The following is a 17564-nucleotide window of genomic DNA, read 5'->3' on the forward strand; positions in this document are numbered from 1 at the left end:
GCTAGAACAGTTGGAGAGCTGCAAGGGGCTGGTGGCCAGCAGACCTGTGCTTGTTCTCGTGCTGCTGAGCAGCTCATGGTTGTATTTCAACTTCACAGGTGAGGAAATGGAGAGAGCTGTAGATTGATCAGCGACTCCAAACCTTGGACGCCAAGGTGGTGGCAAAACTGGAGATAGAAACCTGGTGGTTTCCCAGCCTGCTCTCCCTCACCAGGTACATCCCAGTGGAACAGGATCTGAAAGAACATTTTCAGGTTTTGGTTGGTTTTTTTTTTTTTTCTATTGATTATTAATTTTTCCAAAACTTTATGTTCAGCAGCACCATGCTGTGCAGCTGGCCTAATGAAAAGGTAACAACATAATGAAAAGGAAAACAAGTCCTGTTGGATCTGCTCCAGGATGGAAAGGGGTTACTCACGGTAAATTGAACAGTTTGCCTGGGGTGGGATGGCTCTTGTTTGCCAAAGCATCAGGCTGGCTGCCTGCCCTGAGCCCATGTGATGGGCACTGGAATTGTGCTCAGAGAGAAATGCTTTTGGTTTGTCACTTGGATGTGGCAAAATGATAAATAAGCCCAGGTTTGGTGAGCTCACCCAGAGCAGATCCTGTCTTTGGGTGGAAGGTTGCTCTGATGGCCTTTCCCAGCCAGCTTCCCCAGTTCTTTGTTGTTGCAAATGAGTACTGGAAATTTCTTCATGTAATGGGCATCCAGCATCTGCATTGGAAGGCACTTAATGTATAAAAAGCTGAAAATGAATATTTGTTTCTATTAAAATATTAAAGTATGACTGTATTGAATGCTACAACTGCCTGGATTTTGCTTATTAAATGAGTTTGTCATTTAATAGAGATTTTGGGGTTGTTTGTTTTTTGTCTTAAACAAAGAAGTCTGGAAAAATGGCACCAGCAGCTCCAAGAGAAGCAGGAGTATGGAGACAAACCAGAGCTCTCCTCTTCAAGAACTGCCTCATTAAGTGCAGGACTAAAAAAAGCAGTGTGCAGGTGAGTGGAGTGTTTGCTGCTGCCCTCCTGGCATTTATTTGGCTCCTCAGTTGGAGGCAATGCTCAGCTTTATTATAAAGTTTCTGAAGCTTCAAAGCCTGCTCTGAATTTTGGGTTGAAATAGGCTTTTCAGAAGGTATTCTTTGTTTGCTGTGTAAGGTGTTATCTAGACAATGGTTTGAAACTAGAGCAGAATAGATTTAGATTGGACATTGGGAAGAAGCTCTTTACTCAGTGGGTGGTGAGACACTGGAACAGGTTGCACAGAGAACTTGTGGACGCTTCATCTCTGAAAGTGTTTAAGTCCAGGCTGGGTGAGGCTTTGAGCACTCTGATCTAGTGAGAAGTGTCCCTGCCCATGGCAGAGAGGTTGGAACTGGATGGTCTTTAAGGTCTTCCAACTCAAGCCATTCTATGAAAGTATCCTTGAATTAATACTGCAATTTTGGTGCATTTTGAAAGCATTTGCACCCATAACTGAGCAGTCTGGCAGGGTCAGACCTCTCCAAACGAGTTTCCTCTTCTCTATCCATTTAGCCCCGTGCACAGGTGATGTGTAGAATGCTGTAAGATGAATTTTGAGGTGAAGAGGAGACAGTGTAATGCTTGGCTAGTCAAGACTAGCCAACTTCATGGTTTGTATTTTGTTGCTGCTTTCCAAATAGCACAAGTTTGCTGGTATTTAAAGTGTGCAGAATTATCCCTTGATACCTTCAAGTGGCTTCTTAGGCTCCCAATGCATACTGTTAAAATCCTGCTTCAGTGCAAGTGGAGGATTTGGCATGAAAATTACTGATGCATTGAAAATGTTCAGGGAACTTTGCAGCCATTATCCTCAGAGCCCCTCCTTTAAGCTTCATGTAACTAAGATAAACTTTGAGAAATGCTGCTTTCCACAGCTGCTCTTTGAAGTTTTCATATTTCTTTCTCTCTTCACACAGGAGATCCTTTTCCCACTCTTTTTCTTGTTTTGGCTCATTCTGATGAGCATGATGCATCCACACAGGAAGTATGATGAGGTGGACAACATCAACCTAGGCAGTCTGGACACCTCCATGCTGGTTGACTTTGTCATTGGATACACACCACCAACACGAATGGCACGAGAAATCATGAAGAAAGTGGCTTTTGATAACTTTGAAGATGGTATTAAGACCCTGAGCATTTTATTTTATTTTATTGTTTTCTTGGTGTTTTTCATGTTGTGGTTTGCGTTTGCAGAAGGGAGCTGACTGTTGCTGCTGTTAATAGAAAAAAGAATTTCTTTTCCATCACAGATAGAGAACAGGTTGTGAAGGATTTGGGTTGGTTTGTTGGTGGTGGGTTGTGGGGTTTTTTTGCCTAGTTGGCAAATCTTCTGGCATTGCCAACTCCCAAGTGGTTCCCATTCTCCTGTTACAGCCAACAAGTGCTGTGTGGCTGCAGGAAAGGTTTTGGGAGGACCTAAATCCAGTGTACAAAAAGGCCCTGAACACCCTGGGACTATTTAATAATTGTCCTGTCACATCCCAGGGCAAATTGAGGAGGTGATGCTGCCCTGTAGATATTTTAGGTTGCCTTTTCCCTCCTGTTGTTACTATCAAACTAAGATGTATGAATTTCTTCTTTAGAATGCTGGTTCCCACTAACACTGTGTCACCTCTTCTTTTGAAACTGATTTTTCTCCCTTTTTTGGGGTCTTTTTAAAGTCCTTTTCTTACACCACTCACACATCTAATGGGAATTTATCTCCCCAAAAGCACTCTGATGTATTTTTAGTTTGGTATCCTTCTATGCTTCAAAGGTACCACGGAGACACAGCCCAGCTCAACATCTGCATTCTCCTTACACTGTCCTCAAATGCTTTAAGCAAATGGTTTCCAAGCAGTGTGCAGCCCATCTTCCTCCCATCAGTGGCAAAATACCATGGGTTTTCATCTCTTTAGCCTTTTGCAGAGGTTAATCTGCCCTTCTTGAGAAGTGTTTTTGCTGAGAAGCCACTCTGGGGTAGCCAACAGAGGACTGGGGCACATGAAGCTGTTTCAGCAGCGAAAAAAAACTGGGAAGGAGCAAGGGGAAGACCTGGGAAGTCTTCTTGAACTATGTCCCCTGCTGCTGAGCAACACTCCTGCAGGGCTGTGCTCAAGAAAATACTTACTTCACTGTGACAAAAGTGCAATTGAGCCCCTCCACAACTACACTATTTGTCCATGACTCCCACTCCACAGATAGAGAGCAACATATATGCAGATACATCTCCAAACCCAAATAAATCCTCAGAGATTATCCCAGTGCTCCTTTGCAACTGCTGCACCGTTTTTCACCCTGCTGTGCTGGGTGAATCAACATGATCATCTTTTCCATCTTGCAGGTCTCATCACAGAGGAGTATTTAAGTGAGGAGGAGCTGCAAGAGGCTAGTGCTTTAAAAACCTCCAAATTTGTGGGTGTTGTCTTCAAGGATGGCATGTCCTACCAGCTGAGGTTCCCCGATTCGGTTGTCATGTCTTCCATTTATACAGAGTCAAGAGGTAGGTGTGATCTCTTCCCCAGGTGCTCTTGGATGTGCTCTCTGAGGGGATAAACTCAGCAATCATCCCTGCTTTTCTTTCTTCATGGAATCATTGAATTACAGGCTGGTTTGGGTTGGGAGGCACCGTCAAAGCTCCAGCCCTCCTGCGCTCCGCAGGGACATAGAGCAGGTTGCTCAGAGGCCCATCCAACATGACCTGGAATGGTTCCAGGGATGGGCCATCTACCAGCCATCTGCCCAATCTGGGCCAGTGTCTCAATGCCCTCCACAGAATAAATGTCTTCTTCTTAGCCAGTCTAAATCTGCCTTTTAGTTGCAAACCATCACCCCTCATCCTGTCACAACAGGCCCTGCTCAGAAGTCTGTTCCCCGTTGTGAAAAGCCATGAGAAGGTCTCTCTGGAGCCTTCTCCAGGCTGAACAACTTTCTCTGGCTGTCCTCACAGCAGAGGGCTTCCAGCCCTCCCATCATTGCTCTGGCCTTCTGTTGCCCTGCTCAAACAGGTTCCTGTCTCTGCTGTGCTGAGGACTCCAGAACTGGCCCCAGCACTGCAGGTGGGGTCTCAGCAGAGCAGAGGGACAGACATGCCTGGGTCTGGGCTGATACCCCCAAGTCCTTCTCCATAGGGCTGCTCTCCATCCCCCGGCTTATATTGATCTTGAGGATTGCCTTGACCCAAGTGTGGCACCTTGCACTTGGCCTTGTTGAATCTCAGGAGTTTCCAGCTCGTCCAGGTCTGATGGTTTTGGTCTGCTTTTTGACCTGGTGTTGCACATGTTGGTTGATAGAAGTGATTTCCACCATTGAGATGGGGTAAGCCTCCAGCTAACCTTGGGGGTAGGCCAGCTGCAGCTCCAGGTTTTTTTTGGTTTTTTTCCTTTTTGCTTTTTTCTGCAGCCAGCTGCTCCAACCTGCGGAAGGGATGTGAGTCAGTAACCTACTGGAGCTCAGGATTTACAGCCCTGCAAGCCTGCATCGATGCAGCAATTATACAGGTAAGCCTGAAACCAGAACAGACTAAAACCCAGGAGGGTCAGATCCCTGGGCTGCAGCTGGCTTTGTGATGTGTTCTGTTAATTGTGTAAGAGACCCTGTCAAAAAATGAGTTTGGATCTGGTGGCAAGGCAGAACATTTCCTCTGTGTGGTGTTTGGTGTGTTTTTTTTTTTGGTTTTTTTTTTTTGCTGTGTTTTGTACAGAGTGTTCTTGTCCAGTAGAATAATGTGGTCATTTGTCTTCATTTGTATCTAAATGAGCCTGAACTATACATCACAGCAGTCACCAAGACATGAAGGCTTGACAGTGCTGGCCCCAAAATGCTGTGTAAGATGCTGTACCCAAAGTGGCTACAGCAAATGTCCCATTTTGTTGTCCATATTTATCATCAGTGCCCTTTTCCCTACCCCCACCTTATTGCTCATGATGAGAGTCAGTCTCATCTTTTTAGGTGATGGGAATTGCAAGGAAAAACAAAGCCAAACCAAAACAACTTCATTTTCATTTCAGGTGTTCAGATATTCTCCAATTTCTGTGCTTTTGGGTTTAGATTTGGGGACAGTAAGATTTGGGGCTCTCCAAATCTCTCCTGGATATAAACCAGACAGCACAGTGCTGGCATGTGTGGCTGTGCTGGGATCACTGCTGTGGGGTGGGATAGGGCTGTAAAATGAGGAATGATGTAAAAATAACTCTTAATTTCTCTTTCTTCTAGCTGAAGACTAATCAGTCAGTTTGGGAACAACTGGAATTGACAAGAGCAGTGGTGATGGGAGAGGCTGCAGTGGTGGAAATAGATAACTTCCCTCGTGCCATCATTTTAATTTACCTAGTGATTGCTTTCTCACCTTTTGGGTATTATTTGGCTATTCACATTGTGGCAGAAAAGGAGAGGAAGTTAAAGGAGTTCTTAAAAATATTGGGACTGCATGACACTGCCTTTTGGTATGTGGATGTTGGACATGACCTCCTCTTTATATTTTGTTTATATATTTTATATTTCTGTTATAAAACCCTCCCAATGCTTTCTAGGAAACTTCCTCAATCCCATCCTCCGATTTTGGAATGATTTTTGGTCTGATGAACTGCAAACAGGCTAAAAAAGTGAGATGCTCACTAAAATCTGATGTAGAGATCCTCACAGGATGCTGACAAGGGCGATAGGATAGTTGAATGAGTAAATGCCAGAGCAATCCTGCTGTGTTTATGCATGCAGAGTTACACCAGACTTTGAGGGATTAAAGGTGATGATGTGTGAGATTTTAATGCAGTTTGGGTTTTGACTGGGTTTAAATTTTTTTGGCTCAGTGCCTGTTTTCTGGCAGCTCAACAGGTCACCTGAAGTCTCTCTTCAAAGCTTAGCAGCAGTTTCCCCCCCCCACATAATTAAATGAATCTCACTCTGTAATTTCAGTGGGACAGAGCAGCCCAAGCAGCAGGGTTTGATTTGATTCCTTACTGTGGTGGAAATTGCCCTGTGCAATATAATGTGGTGATTTTTTTTTTTTCCAACTGAGAGGATGCACTAATTTGAAATCCTTGATAGTTATAGAGATAAATTCAGCTTTAGCTTTCTCCTTCACATATTAGCTGCACCATAGCAGCCAGCTGGAATTGTCTGGGTTAGTTCTTTCTGGTTGCCTTTGGTTTGCTTCTTTCCTGGCACTCAGCTCTCTGGATTTTGTGGTACATCCTTGGTGACAAATCTTTATTAGTTTGAGTTCCTCATCCACAGTTATTCCCCTGCCCCCACTCACACGCCTTGGCATTGTGCACCTCTGGTCTGGAGAAAATCATTTTCCTTTTCCCAGTGGGAAATGGGAGCAATCTGCAAAGGCACACTGGTGATGCAGCTTTGGTTGACCACTGAATCTAACTCAGAGACTCACTCCTGAGGAAGCTGGGTCATTTTTTCTTTACTACCTGTCCACAAACTGCCCTTCTTTCCTGAGGTCAGCATTGCTCACAGGCTCACAGCTCTGTTTTTTAAAAAGAAAAGGATTTTATTACCCTGCCCAGCTACTGGAATGACTAATGTATTAAATTTTAAATAGAATTTCTTGAATTATTGAAACCTACTGCTCGGTTACCATCTTTTGGTTATACCAGGGAATTAATTATGCAAGTTTAAAAACATCTCCCCCCCCCAAAAAAAACCATCATGAATCATCTAATTGTGTGTCTTTCCGATGCTGTGGATATTGACTTATGTGCTCTAATGCTGAGAACAATTACAGGGATGTTTACAAAAGCTCTTTTTATTTGGGGACTCTTGTTTTGTCACAAGCTTGTCCCTTAGTGCAGCTGTTTGGAATATTAAAGAGTGATAGTTTTAGTTATTTTTGTGTGTAAATAAGTCAGGGTAGGAATTCATTGACTGGTTTCTGTTCTCTCCCCCATCTACCCCCCTCTTTTTTCACTCCTAGGCTTTCTTGGGTGCTGCTCTACATGAGCCTCATTTTTGTCATGTCCATTCTCATGGCGGTGATCGCGACAGCCTCTTCCCTCTTCCCCCAGAGCAGTGCCTTTGTCATATTTCTCCTGTTTTTCCTGTATGGACTCTCTTCAGTAAGTATTCCTGATCTTGTTCAATTTGGCCTTCCCATCCCTCTTGGTTTTTTGTTGTTTGTTTTTTTTTTTTTGTTTTGTTTTGTTTTGTTTTTTTCTCCATTTAATCTTGTTCTCACTTGGAACATACATAGCTTCTGCAGGACCAAATGGTGGTGGGTGTCTTCCCTGTCCCCAGCCCATTCCCAGGGTCCACTTCAGTTTGAGGTGTGGATGTTCTGGAAAAGGTTGCCCAGGGAGGCTGTGAATGCCCTCTCCCTGGAGATGTTCATGACCCTTGAGCAATGTGGTCTAGTGGAAGGTGTCCCTGCCCATGGCAGGGGGTTGGAACTGGATGATCTTTAAGGTCACTTCCAACCTAAACCATTCTGTGATTTTTATGTTGTAGAGCTCTTGATGGTCACTATGAGAAGCATCTGTCCTTATTGAAATACCTGAGTTGATAATCACTTGTCTTTGAACTGAAAACACTCCACAGCACTGTCTTGAAGTCCAAACCCATGCCTTCTTCTGCACACATTTGCTGCTATTACATAGTGTAATGTTAAAAGCCAGAGAATCAATTTAGATGGCAGATTGCTTCTCTGGGTTGATAAGCAGCCAGTGCAGACATGGTTACTTGTTTGCTGTCTCTCGTTCACAGAAGAGGTAGCAACCAGGGGATATGCACCCTCAGCTCTTTTTTTCTTCTAGAATTATTTTTCTCTCTCACCTTTGGGAAGTCTGTCCTTCCTGATGGTCAGAAAGGCAAATGTGGGATGTGGCTGAATGTCATAGTGACTGTACAAGGAGAATGAAGTGATGATCATACAACTCTTTTGGTTTGAAAAGACCTCATTGAGTCCAACCATCAACCTAAGACCACCGTGGCCATTAAAACATGTCCCAAAGTGCCATATCTGTGTTTCTTGAACACCTGCAGGGATGGTGACTCCACCACCTGCCTGGGTAGCCTGTTCCAGTCCCTGACTACTCTTTCAGTAAAGGAATTTTTCCTAATATCCAACTTAAATCTCCTCTGGCACTATTTCCTCTCATTCTCTCACCTGATATTAGAGAAAAGAGGCAAAACGGAAGCTATGGTCTTTTTGCTTCAGTTTTGCTATCCCCTGTATTAGTAATTTTTTGCTATGTTACCTTCTTCTCTCTTTCTAATCTGTCCTTAGGTGTTCTTTGCACTTATGCTGACACCTCTATTTAAAAAGTCCAAGCACGTGGGTATAGTGGAATTCTTGGCCACGCTGGCTTTTGGTTTTGTGGGCCTGAATATTGTCCTGCTGGAAGACTTCCCTAAGTCTTTTGTGTGGATTCTCAGCCCCTTGTGTCAGTGCAGCTTCCTGCTCGGTATCGCACAGGTAAGTGACCTTCTGCTCCTCAGGTGACTGCAAACCTCATCATGCTCATGTGTCTTGCAGCATTTTGAAACAGGTCTTGGTGTAGATATGCTTAAATAGATTTCTTTTTTAGGTTAACTGTTGATGATGAGGGAGGTGCTGGGGGGAACCCTATTTTAGTAGCTTCCCATGGCAGTTTACCACCAGACAGGACTCAGTGCACCATCCAGCAGCTGTTGGCTCTGGGTGCTCATTGCTGTGGTTTCAGTCACTTTTTCATTAATGATTTTTGGAGGGTTTTTTGTCCTGTTACTAACTTTGGCACCCTGCTGGTGCAGTGCTGGTGTGTAACCTCTCCCTTGGTCTCTGTTGGCAGGTTATGCATCTAGAAGATTATGAAGATGGTGCAACATTTTCAAGTCTAACTCGTGGTCCTTACCCCCTCTTCATCTCTCTTATTTTGCTGGTGCTGGATAGCATATTTTACCTGCTTGTAGCTGTCTACCTTGATCAAGTTATCCCAGGTATGTTCAGGAGAAAAACTAAACTGAACTGAACTGTTCTAGCATCTCCCAATTCCTGAAGTCCTGGGCCTCAAGGTTCACCTGGCTGATGACATTTTGTAGCATCATAGAATCATTTTGGTTGGGAGAGACCTTTAAGATCATCAAGTCCAACCAGGTCACCACTGAACCATGACCCTCAGCACCGCATCTGCACAGCTTTTCAATCCATTCAGGGGTGGGGACCCCACCACTTCCCTGTGCAGCCTGTTGCAATGCCTGACCAGGTCACCACTGAACCATGACCCTCAGCACTGCATCTGCACAGCTTTTCAATCCCTCCGGGGATGGGGACCCTACCACTTCCCTGTGCAGCCTATTGCAATGCCTGATCATTCTTTCAGTGAAGAAACTTCTCCTAATGTCCCGTCTAACAGCTAATTCTCTTTTTGCCATGGCTGTGCAGGGGAGTTTGGGCTGCGCCGGACGCCGTTTTTCTTTATGAAGCCCTCGTTTTGGTTGAAGCGCAGGAAAAATTACAAGGAGCTGTACGAGGGCAGCATCAACGGCAGCTTGAGTTTCAGTGAGATAGTGGAGCCTGTGCCTTCTGAATTTCAGGGGAAAGAAGCCATCAGGTATGATTCCTGCCCCTACCTCACGTGCAGCTTAGCAAATCGCCTGGATCCTGAAAACGTTTTTAACCTGCGGTTTGAAAAACCTCTCTGTAGTTCTCCACTGGCTGGATTCAAATCGCATATGGTATGCATTGCAGAGCCCTCCACACACACACAGCTCTGGTAGCCCCATCATCAACGATGTGGATGCCCTCCAAGGAGAAATGACTGAGCTTAAAGAGAAGGGTTTGTTTGTGGCTTGTGTTCCTTCAGCTGGAGCTCTCTCCCAACCAGCCGATTTTCCATCCCCTCCGTTCCACCGAGGCCAGGAGTGGTGGAAGTGGTTGCAGATGTTGCAATGCTTACACTTCTGTGAGGGTTTAGATTTTTGAGGAGAAAAAAAATGAATTCTGGGTCTGGGGGGGGGGGGGGCCTGTTGTGTCCTCTGTCGTCCAGAGGAGAACTTAGTGGTGGTTCTATCCTGCTGCCATATCTAAGAGGGTAAAACCAAACTGAGAAATAGAGGTCCAGGCTTTCATCTTCCATGCTGCCTTTTGTGTCACCTGCTGTCTTGCACCTGGGCTGCCATGTGTTTTTAGTGTCTCTCAGATACTGTTTCCAGTGTCTTTTTAGTCCTCATTTCCATCATTTTCCAGTGTCACATCTTGATGTGAGCTGGGGGACTGTATCTTCACTCCTGCTGGTTGGCTCCACTAGTCTCAAATAAGCATTTGAGCTTGGTGACCAGAACGAGTTTCGTTTTGTCCATGCTATCCATGTCTCTTCAGGCATCTGCCATAGGTTTGAAGTGTCCAGTTTTAATCCTGTTGTTCACATGAGAACATTGTGGCCATTTTTGCACTATTCATCCAATCTGGAGTCTTTCCACAGCGTCCCTCCACCAGCTCTCCGTCATTTCCTCACTATTTCATTGTCTTTACATGTCCAGGCTTTGTTTTCTTTCATACCCAGTTCTCCTCCCTGCTGTTCACACCGGTTGGCACTCTCCATCCTCATTTTTCAAGGTGGCCAGGCTTCCAAAACTCATCCTTGACATGGTACCTTCAGATAAACTGGTCAGGCTTTTTCATTTTGAAAAGTGGGTCTGGAAGGAAGATTTTTATCTGTCTTGGAGGGAGATGCCTGCTTTCTTTTCCCTATTTTTTGATCAAGAGCTGTCAGTAATCACATCTTTGAAGTCTGTTCTACTAACACCCCTTCTCCATGTCATGTCTGTTCAGTCTTCTCTTGTGAAATTATCAGGGAGCAGCTGTTCCCTTTTCTAGCTTGGGGAAACCTCTAGTGCATTGTTCTACCATGTGAAAGAAACAAAGACTTGGAATAATTCAGTCTGGCATCCTAGGAAATACCTTGGAAGGTGACCAGAAAAGGCTTTCTGATACAAGAGTGGATGTGGACTAAGTTCTGTGACAAGATGCCCTGTCTCTTAACTTACCTCTGTGGGTCTTAAATGTTTCTAGTGCCACTTGAGTGTGGTCTTCTTGTTGTGCTGACTGTTGCTCATTCAAAATGACCTCTGAAGATCCTCAAAGAGTTGCTAAACTGACATGTCTTCTTTCAGAATCAGCTGTGTTCAGAAAACATTCAGGAAAAAGGGGGAAACTGTGGAGGCTCTCAGAAGTAAGAACATTTGAGATTTTTAGCTGCTTGTCGGATGCAGAGGAGCAATAGCTGAATTGTTGAGTGGTCTTTTGTGTTTCAGTTTGGGCTTTTTTTGGTTTCTTTGAGTGGGGTGGGACCTTGGAGCATGGATGCCAGATGTGCTTGTGTGTGTCTTCTCTCACCGCTTGGGCAGTAACCTTGTTTAAAATGGTGCCCCCAAAAGAGGAGTCCTTCCAACACTAAAGATGTTGCTGATATTGTTCCAGTTGTTCCTCCTCTGCCCCATGTCATTAGAGACAGGATCTTCCCTGCCCCATCTCCCTGATCTTTTTGTCTCATCTCCATGTGTGGCTTTTAAACGCAGCCAGCCTGCCGCTGGTGCAGGGACTGTCCCAGCCCCAGGGTGCTGTGCCACACTGGGGTGTGGAGGTAAGGTGACCCCCTCAGGCAGAGCATAAATGCATACCCCATATGTCAGTATTTGAATTGTCCTCTGTGCTAGGAGCTGGCTCTGGGTGCCAGGAGCTCATGGCTAACATCTGCTCTTTCTCTTGCACCTGCCTCGGGGAGCAGATTTATCCTTTGACATCTATGAGGGGCAGATCACAGCTCTGCTCGGGCACAGCGGCACCGGCAAGACGACACTGATGAACATCCTGTGTGGGCTGTGTCCTCCCACGGATGGTGAGCTTCTCTAGGGGCAGTAAGAAGAGTGTGGCCAGCAGGTCGAGAGAGGTTCTCCTCCCACCCTGTGCTGCCCTAGTGAGGCCACATGCAGAGTACTGTGTCCAGTTCTAGGCTCCCCAGTTCAAGAGGGAAGGGGAACTACTGGAGAGAGTCCAGTGGGTGCTAGAAAGATGCTGAGGGGACTGCAGCATCTCTCTTACAAGGAGAGGCTGAGAGAGCTGGGGCTGTTTAGCCTGGAAAAGAGTAGACTGAGAGGGGATCTTCTCAGTGCATGTAAGTGTCTAAAGGGTGGAGGCCATGTGTGTGGGGCTGGGCTCTTTTCAGTAGTGGTCAGTGGTAGGACAAGGAGAAGTGGACACAAACACAGAACGTTTTGCTTGAACTTAAGGAAAAACTTCTTTGCTGTGAGGGTGCTGGAGCCCTGGACCAGACTGCCCAGAGAAGTTATGGAGCCTCCTTTTCTGGAGACTTTCAAACCCCACCTGGACAAGTTCTTGTGCAACCTGATCTAGGTGAACCTGCCTTAGCTTAGATGATCTCCAGAGGTCCCTTCTAACCCTCACCATTCTGTGAGGCTTAGAGCACCCTGCTTTGGAAAATCAAAGCTGTTCACCCTCACGATTATTTCGGGATGCACCAAATTTTCTGTGGATAGTATCTGAAAGAGCCCACTTTAGGTTCTTGTCCATGTTATTGTGCTGTCTGGCTGGATAAAAAAAAAAACCTTCTCAGTTGGTTGCTCCTGACTTTTCTGTTCTTGTTAGGTTTTGTGTCTGTCTATGGGCACAAAGTCTCTGAAATCGATGAAATGCTGGAGGTGCGGCAGATCGCGGGGGTGTGCCCCCAGTCTGACATACACTTCGATATCCTCACTGTGGAGGAGAACCTCTCCATCTTTGCAGCAATTAAAGGAATCCCTCAGAATGATCTGATACAAGAGGTGAGTCCACTGGGCACAGGTATTGTCTTACATTGGCTGAGAGAGATGGGATTGTCCAGCTTGGAGAAGAGAAGGCTCCCAAGGAGACCTTAGAGCAGCCTGTCAGGATTTGAAGAGGGGCTGCAGGAGAGCTGGAGAGGGACTTTTTACAGAGACATGTAGTGACAGCACAAAGGGTAATGGCTTCAAACTGGAAGAAGCTTCATTTAGATTAGCCATTAGGAAGAAATTCTTCCCCATGAGGATGGTGAGGCACAGGAATAGATTGCCCAGAGAAGCCGTAGAGGCTCCAATTCTGGAAGTATTTAAAGCCAGGCTGGATGGAGCCTTGATCAGCCTGGGAAGGGGGTGGAACTCGATGATCTTCAAGCTCTCTTCCAACCCAAACTGTCCTATGGTTCTGTGCATTCATTTCAATCTGTAGGGCACAAACTCCCTTACACTGCACAGGCATTTCCTTCAGGCCAGTTTGCAGGGGAATAACTTCACACTGCAGGAGGCAAAGAGGGACAGACAGATAATTACACAAAAATAAACTGCTGCTTTCCCTAGGAAACCAAACCACCCATAAAACATTTTAAATCCATTTGTGTTTGAACAAAGACACTTTTTAACTTCTGCAGCTTGCTGGAGCTGAAGGCCCTGCTCTGGCTGTAGAGGTTTGTTAGCAGAGTGAAAGAGGAAGAGCTAATTTGAACGTTAATCGTTAGTCATCAATTAAAAAAATAAATGATGGCATTTTAATTTTTTTTCAAAGTAATAAATGTGTTTCTTCTGTTTTAAAGGTGCAGAAAGTGTTGTTGGATTTGGATATGCAGCCTATCAGAGACAACCAAGCTAAAAAATTAAGTGGGGGGCAGAAGAGGAGGCTGTCGGTGGGAGTTGCTGTTCTTGGGAACCCAAAGGTGTGTGTAAGATGGCTCTGACTTGGTGTCACTTGGACACCTAAGGGCTGGTGTCTGGGACCTCTTTAGTGTGGAAAAGAGAAGACTGAGAGGAAATCCTGTTAATGTTCATAAACATCTGAAGGGGAAGGTGTCAAGGAGAAGAGGTCAGTCTCTTCAGTGGCATCCTGCCCTAGGTGAACCTGCTCTGGGAGGGGGATTGGACTCCATGAGCTCTGGAAGGTCCCTTCCAAATCCTACCATTCTGTGGGGTTTTTTGTCACAACCAACTAATGCATCTAATAGTATGTAAGGGGCAGAAATTGTTACTTGGAGCATCCATTGCTCTTTGTTTCTTTGTTTATGGTTTAAACAAATAAAATCTGAATTTCTGTGCTTGAGGATGTTAATGGCTTAGGTGGTGGCAGCAGCTGTGGATTTGATCTCTTGGAGAAACAAATAGCATGACAAGTTTTGTGTCATTTCTGGCAGGTAACATTTAGACCCCAACAATGAAACTGTCAGAGGCTTTCCTTGCAAAGCTATCCAGGCACTTAGAGCAGGGATGGAACCAGAGAGCTCTTTTGTGTTGCAGGTCTGTTACTTCTGGCCTGGAAGAATGGGAACTGCTTTTAGATCTGCGTTTCAAAACGATGTGTGTGACAGTTCAGGGGGATTTTAAAAGCATCTGTGTACATTCAGCCATCCCTTACTCCAAGAAGACAACCCACAGCTACACCTAATTGCATTAGAAGCAGAATAAGCCAGGCTGGGGCACTAAGTGACTGTGTGGCTCTTCCATTTGTCACAGCAGGAGATGACTTTGTTCAAAGCACAGTTGCAGCTGGCTGCCTTCCTCGCTCTAAGGGGTGTCCTGTGTGCTTCAAACACAGAGCCCTGTGTCTGCTCCTTAGGTGGGAGTTGCTGAGGTCAGTACCTTACCCATGGCTTTGCAAACACTCTGTGTTTTGCACCCAGGTTCTGCTGCTGGATGAGCCGACGGCGGGGATGGATCCGTGCTCACGGCACATCGTCTGGAACCTCCTGAAGAACAGGAAAGCAAATCGTGTGACTGTTTTCAGCACCCACTTCATGGATGAGGCAGATATCCTGGCTGGTGAGTCCTGCCATCACCCATTGGGCACCAATCCAGGGGCAGGGGCAGCCCAAGGCAGAGCAAACAGTGATGCTTCTCTATTTCCAACTCTCCAATTTGAAATACATCATTCATTGGGGCAGGTTGCCTAGGGGGGCTGTGGATGCCCCCTCCCTGGAGGTGTTCAAGGCCAGGTTGGATGAGTCCTTGAGCAACCTGCTCTAGTGGAAGGTGTCCTTGCCTTTGGTGGCAGTTGGAACTAAATAGTAGTAGAATCATGATCTTTGTGGTCCCCTCTAACCCAAACCAACCTATGATTTTTGGGGCAAACAATCTCCGAGTCAAAAGGTCTCCTTGGCTGTTTCTGTTTGCAGATCGTAAAGCTGTGATCTCTCAGGGGATGTTAAAATGCCTTGGATCCTCTCTCTTTCTCAAAAGCAAATGGGGAATTGGCTACCGCCTGAGGTATTCTTTGTGTCCTGTTATGTGTCACCATGTGTCTTTATCTGCTGTCTCCTGGTGAAATCTCTCAGATAGTTCCCTCCTCCACCCCCAAAATGATCCTTCTGTTATCCTCACACTTCATGTTCTGCTGCCTGATTGCTCCTGGATTTAGATGAGATACAAGGAGGAAATTTTTTACACTGAGGGTGGTGAGACACTGGCACAGCTTGCCCAGAGGGGAGGTAGATGAGGATCCCTGGAACCATTCCAGGTCAGCTTGTCTGGGGCTCTGAGCAACCTGCTGTAGTTGCAGATGCAGACTGCAGTGGGGTTAGACTAGATGACCTTTAGAGGTTCCTTCCACCCCAAACCATTGGGTGATGCTGTGCATCTGTGAGGGGGGAAGCAAGCTTTGAAAACTCCATTTTCTCCTCCTTGTGTGTTTCCTTAGCATGCACATCGATGCCTATTGCAACACAGAAGCCACCACCTCACTGATAAGGCAGCACATCCCTGCAGCCAGCCTGATCCAGGAGAATGATGAGCAGCTTGTGTACACCCTGCCACTCAAGGACATGGACAAGTTTGCAGGTATTGATCTTTTAGTTGTGTTGCAGGGCTGAGTGGCTGTGGAAGAGAAATCCATCAAGCGTGGCTGTCACCTGTAATCATTGTTAGATTTGTTGCTTCTGCCTTGGTGTGGCTTTACAGACATTCATTCTTTGGCTGATCTGGCTGATGAATCAGTCAGTGAGGTCTTTCTTGGGCATGCAAGGACCTCGTTGTCTCCTCCAAGGAGGGGGTGTGGGTACCTGACAGCAAGTGCTGGGGAGATGCCTTTAGCAGAAGAGTGAAGAGATCCTTTTGTCCAAGAATCTCCTTGTCCTGCAGAAACATCCAATGGAAGAAGGTATCAATGAGCAGGGCTGGCCTCCAGCAGGAACCCAGAAAGTCCCCAAGTCCTACAAAAAAGAGAATAGTTTGGGTTGGAAGGAACCTTAAAGATTATCCAGTTCCAACCCCCTGCCATGAGCAGGGACATCAACTAGATCAGGTTGCTCAAAACCACATCCAACCTGACCTTGAACACTTCAGGGAGGGGACATCCACAACTTCTATGGTCAACCTGTGCCAGTGTCTCAGCATCCTTGCAGTGAAGGATTCTTCCTTAGACAACCTAAATCTCCCCTCTTTCAGTTTTAAAACCATCAGCCCTTAGCCTATCACTATGCTCCCTGAGAAAGAATCTCTCCTACCTTTCCCACAGGCCTCCTTCAAGCACTTAAAGGCCACCAGAAGGTCTCCTTGGAACCTTCTCTTCTCCAGGCTGAACAACCCCAACTCTCTCAGCCTGTTCTCATAGGAGAGGTGCTCCAGTCCCTTGATCATCTTTGTGGCTTTCCTCATCTTCATTCCTCCTTGCTGCCAGCCTCAGAGAGCACTGCCTTGTTCCTCAGAGGATGGTGGAGCAGATGTGTTGGTTTCACTAGATGGCAGCAATTATCTGATGGGTCCTGCTCAGGGCTTCTTGTTCACCTCCCAGGGGAAAATGGGAGTAATAGCATGTCCTTGGAGCTCTGGGAAGGCTCAGGAGAATCAGTACTGATGGGAATATGCAGCTCATATTTCATAAGTGTTTTCTGGGTTTTTTTTTCCCCCCCACTCTTTAAGCAGTTTATTATTTATTAGCTTTACCTTCAGCAGCCACTGCATGTGCTTCTGAGAGACAGGAGTCTTTATGCAAGGTTGAATCCATTCCCCTGAACTATTTTAAGCAGCAGCCAAGGTTAGGAACATGCCTCAGCTACTGGGGCAGAAGAAATCATGGAGGTCTGAGGAGCAGCACTGAGATTCCAACTGCTCTTCCCATTTTCTGCATTTGAGCTTCCTTTCAGTGTGACCTTGGCTCTGAAGCTCCTGGGTTTGTCAAGTCCTTCATTTCACACAACTGGCAAGAGCTACACAATGGTTTTTATCCTAAGGTGCTAATAAATGCTCTCACTCTGGATGTAATGTTGGCCTCCAAGCTATCTTTTCTCTACAATTCCATGAAAAGAGATTGTAGCAAGGTGGGGTTGGTCTCATCTTCCTAGTTAAAAATGATAGAACAAGAGGAGATGGCCTCAGATTGCACCAGGGGAGGTTTAGATTGGATATTAGAAGAAAATTCTGCACTGCAAAGGTTCTCAACCACTGGCAAAGGCTCCCCAGGGAGGTGGTTAAATCCACATCCCTGGAGGTGTTTGAAAAAGGCAGATATGGAGCTGAGTGACATGGTTTAGCAGCAGACTTGACAGAGTTAGAGAATGCTTGGATGTGATGGTCTTCAAAGTCTTTTCCAACCAGAATGGTTGTGTGTGTGC

The 17564-nt window shown here is 45.9% G+C and overlaps 1 protein-coding gene across 1 annotated transcript in view; it reads left to right on the forward strand.

Annotated features, from left to right (window-relative positions):
- The first annotated feature begins 897 nt into the window (after window positions 1-897).
- ABCA5 (ATP binding cassette subfamily A member 5) overlaps window positions 898-17564 on the forward strand; it is a 34873-nt gene continuing 18206 nt past the window's right edge. The window contains exons 1-16 of the mRNA XM_054393793.1: window positions 898-1002; window positions 1944-2148; window positions 3353-3511; window positions 4411-4508; window positions 5224-5453; window positions 6935-7076; window positions 8243-8431; window positions 8787-8934; window positions 9380-9548; window positions 11110-11168; window positions 11724-11834; window positions 12602-12777; window positions 13563-13682; window positions 14640-14778; window positions 15132-15222; window positions 15653-15792. Of these exons, the coding sequence (XP_054249768.1) occupies window positions 898-1002; window positions 1944-2148; window positions 3353-3511; window positions 4411-4508; window positions 5224-5453; window positions 6935-7076; window positions 8243-8431; window positions 8787-8934; window positions 9380-9548; window positions 11110-11168; window positions 11724-11834; window positions 12602-12777; window positions 13563-13682; window positions 14640-14778; window positions 15132-15222; window positions 15653-15792 (2281 nt within the window). The remainder of the gene's footprint in view (window positions 1003-1943; window positions 2149-3352; window positions 3512-4410; window positions 4509-5223; window positions 5454-6934; window positions 7077-8242; window positions 8432-8786; window positions 8935-9379; window positions 9549-11109; window positions 11169-11723; window positions 11835-12601; window positions 12778-13562; window positions 13683-14639; window positions 14779-15131; window positions 15223-15652; window positions 15793-17564) is intronic.

The sequence above is a fragment of the Indicator indicator genome, chromosome 29, assembly GCF_027791375.1.
Source record: "Indicator indicator isolate 239-I01 chromosome 29, UM_Iind_1.1, whole genome shotgun sequence".
In the NCBI taxonomy this organism is placed as follows: Eukaryota; Metazoa; Chordata; class Aves; order Piciformes; family Indicatoridae; genus Indicator; species Indicator indicator.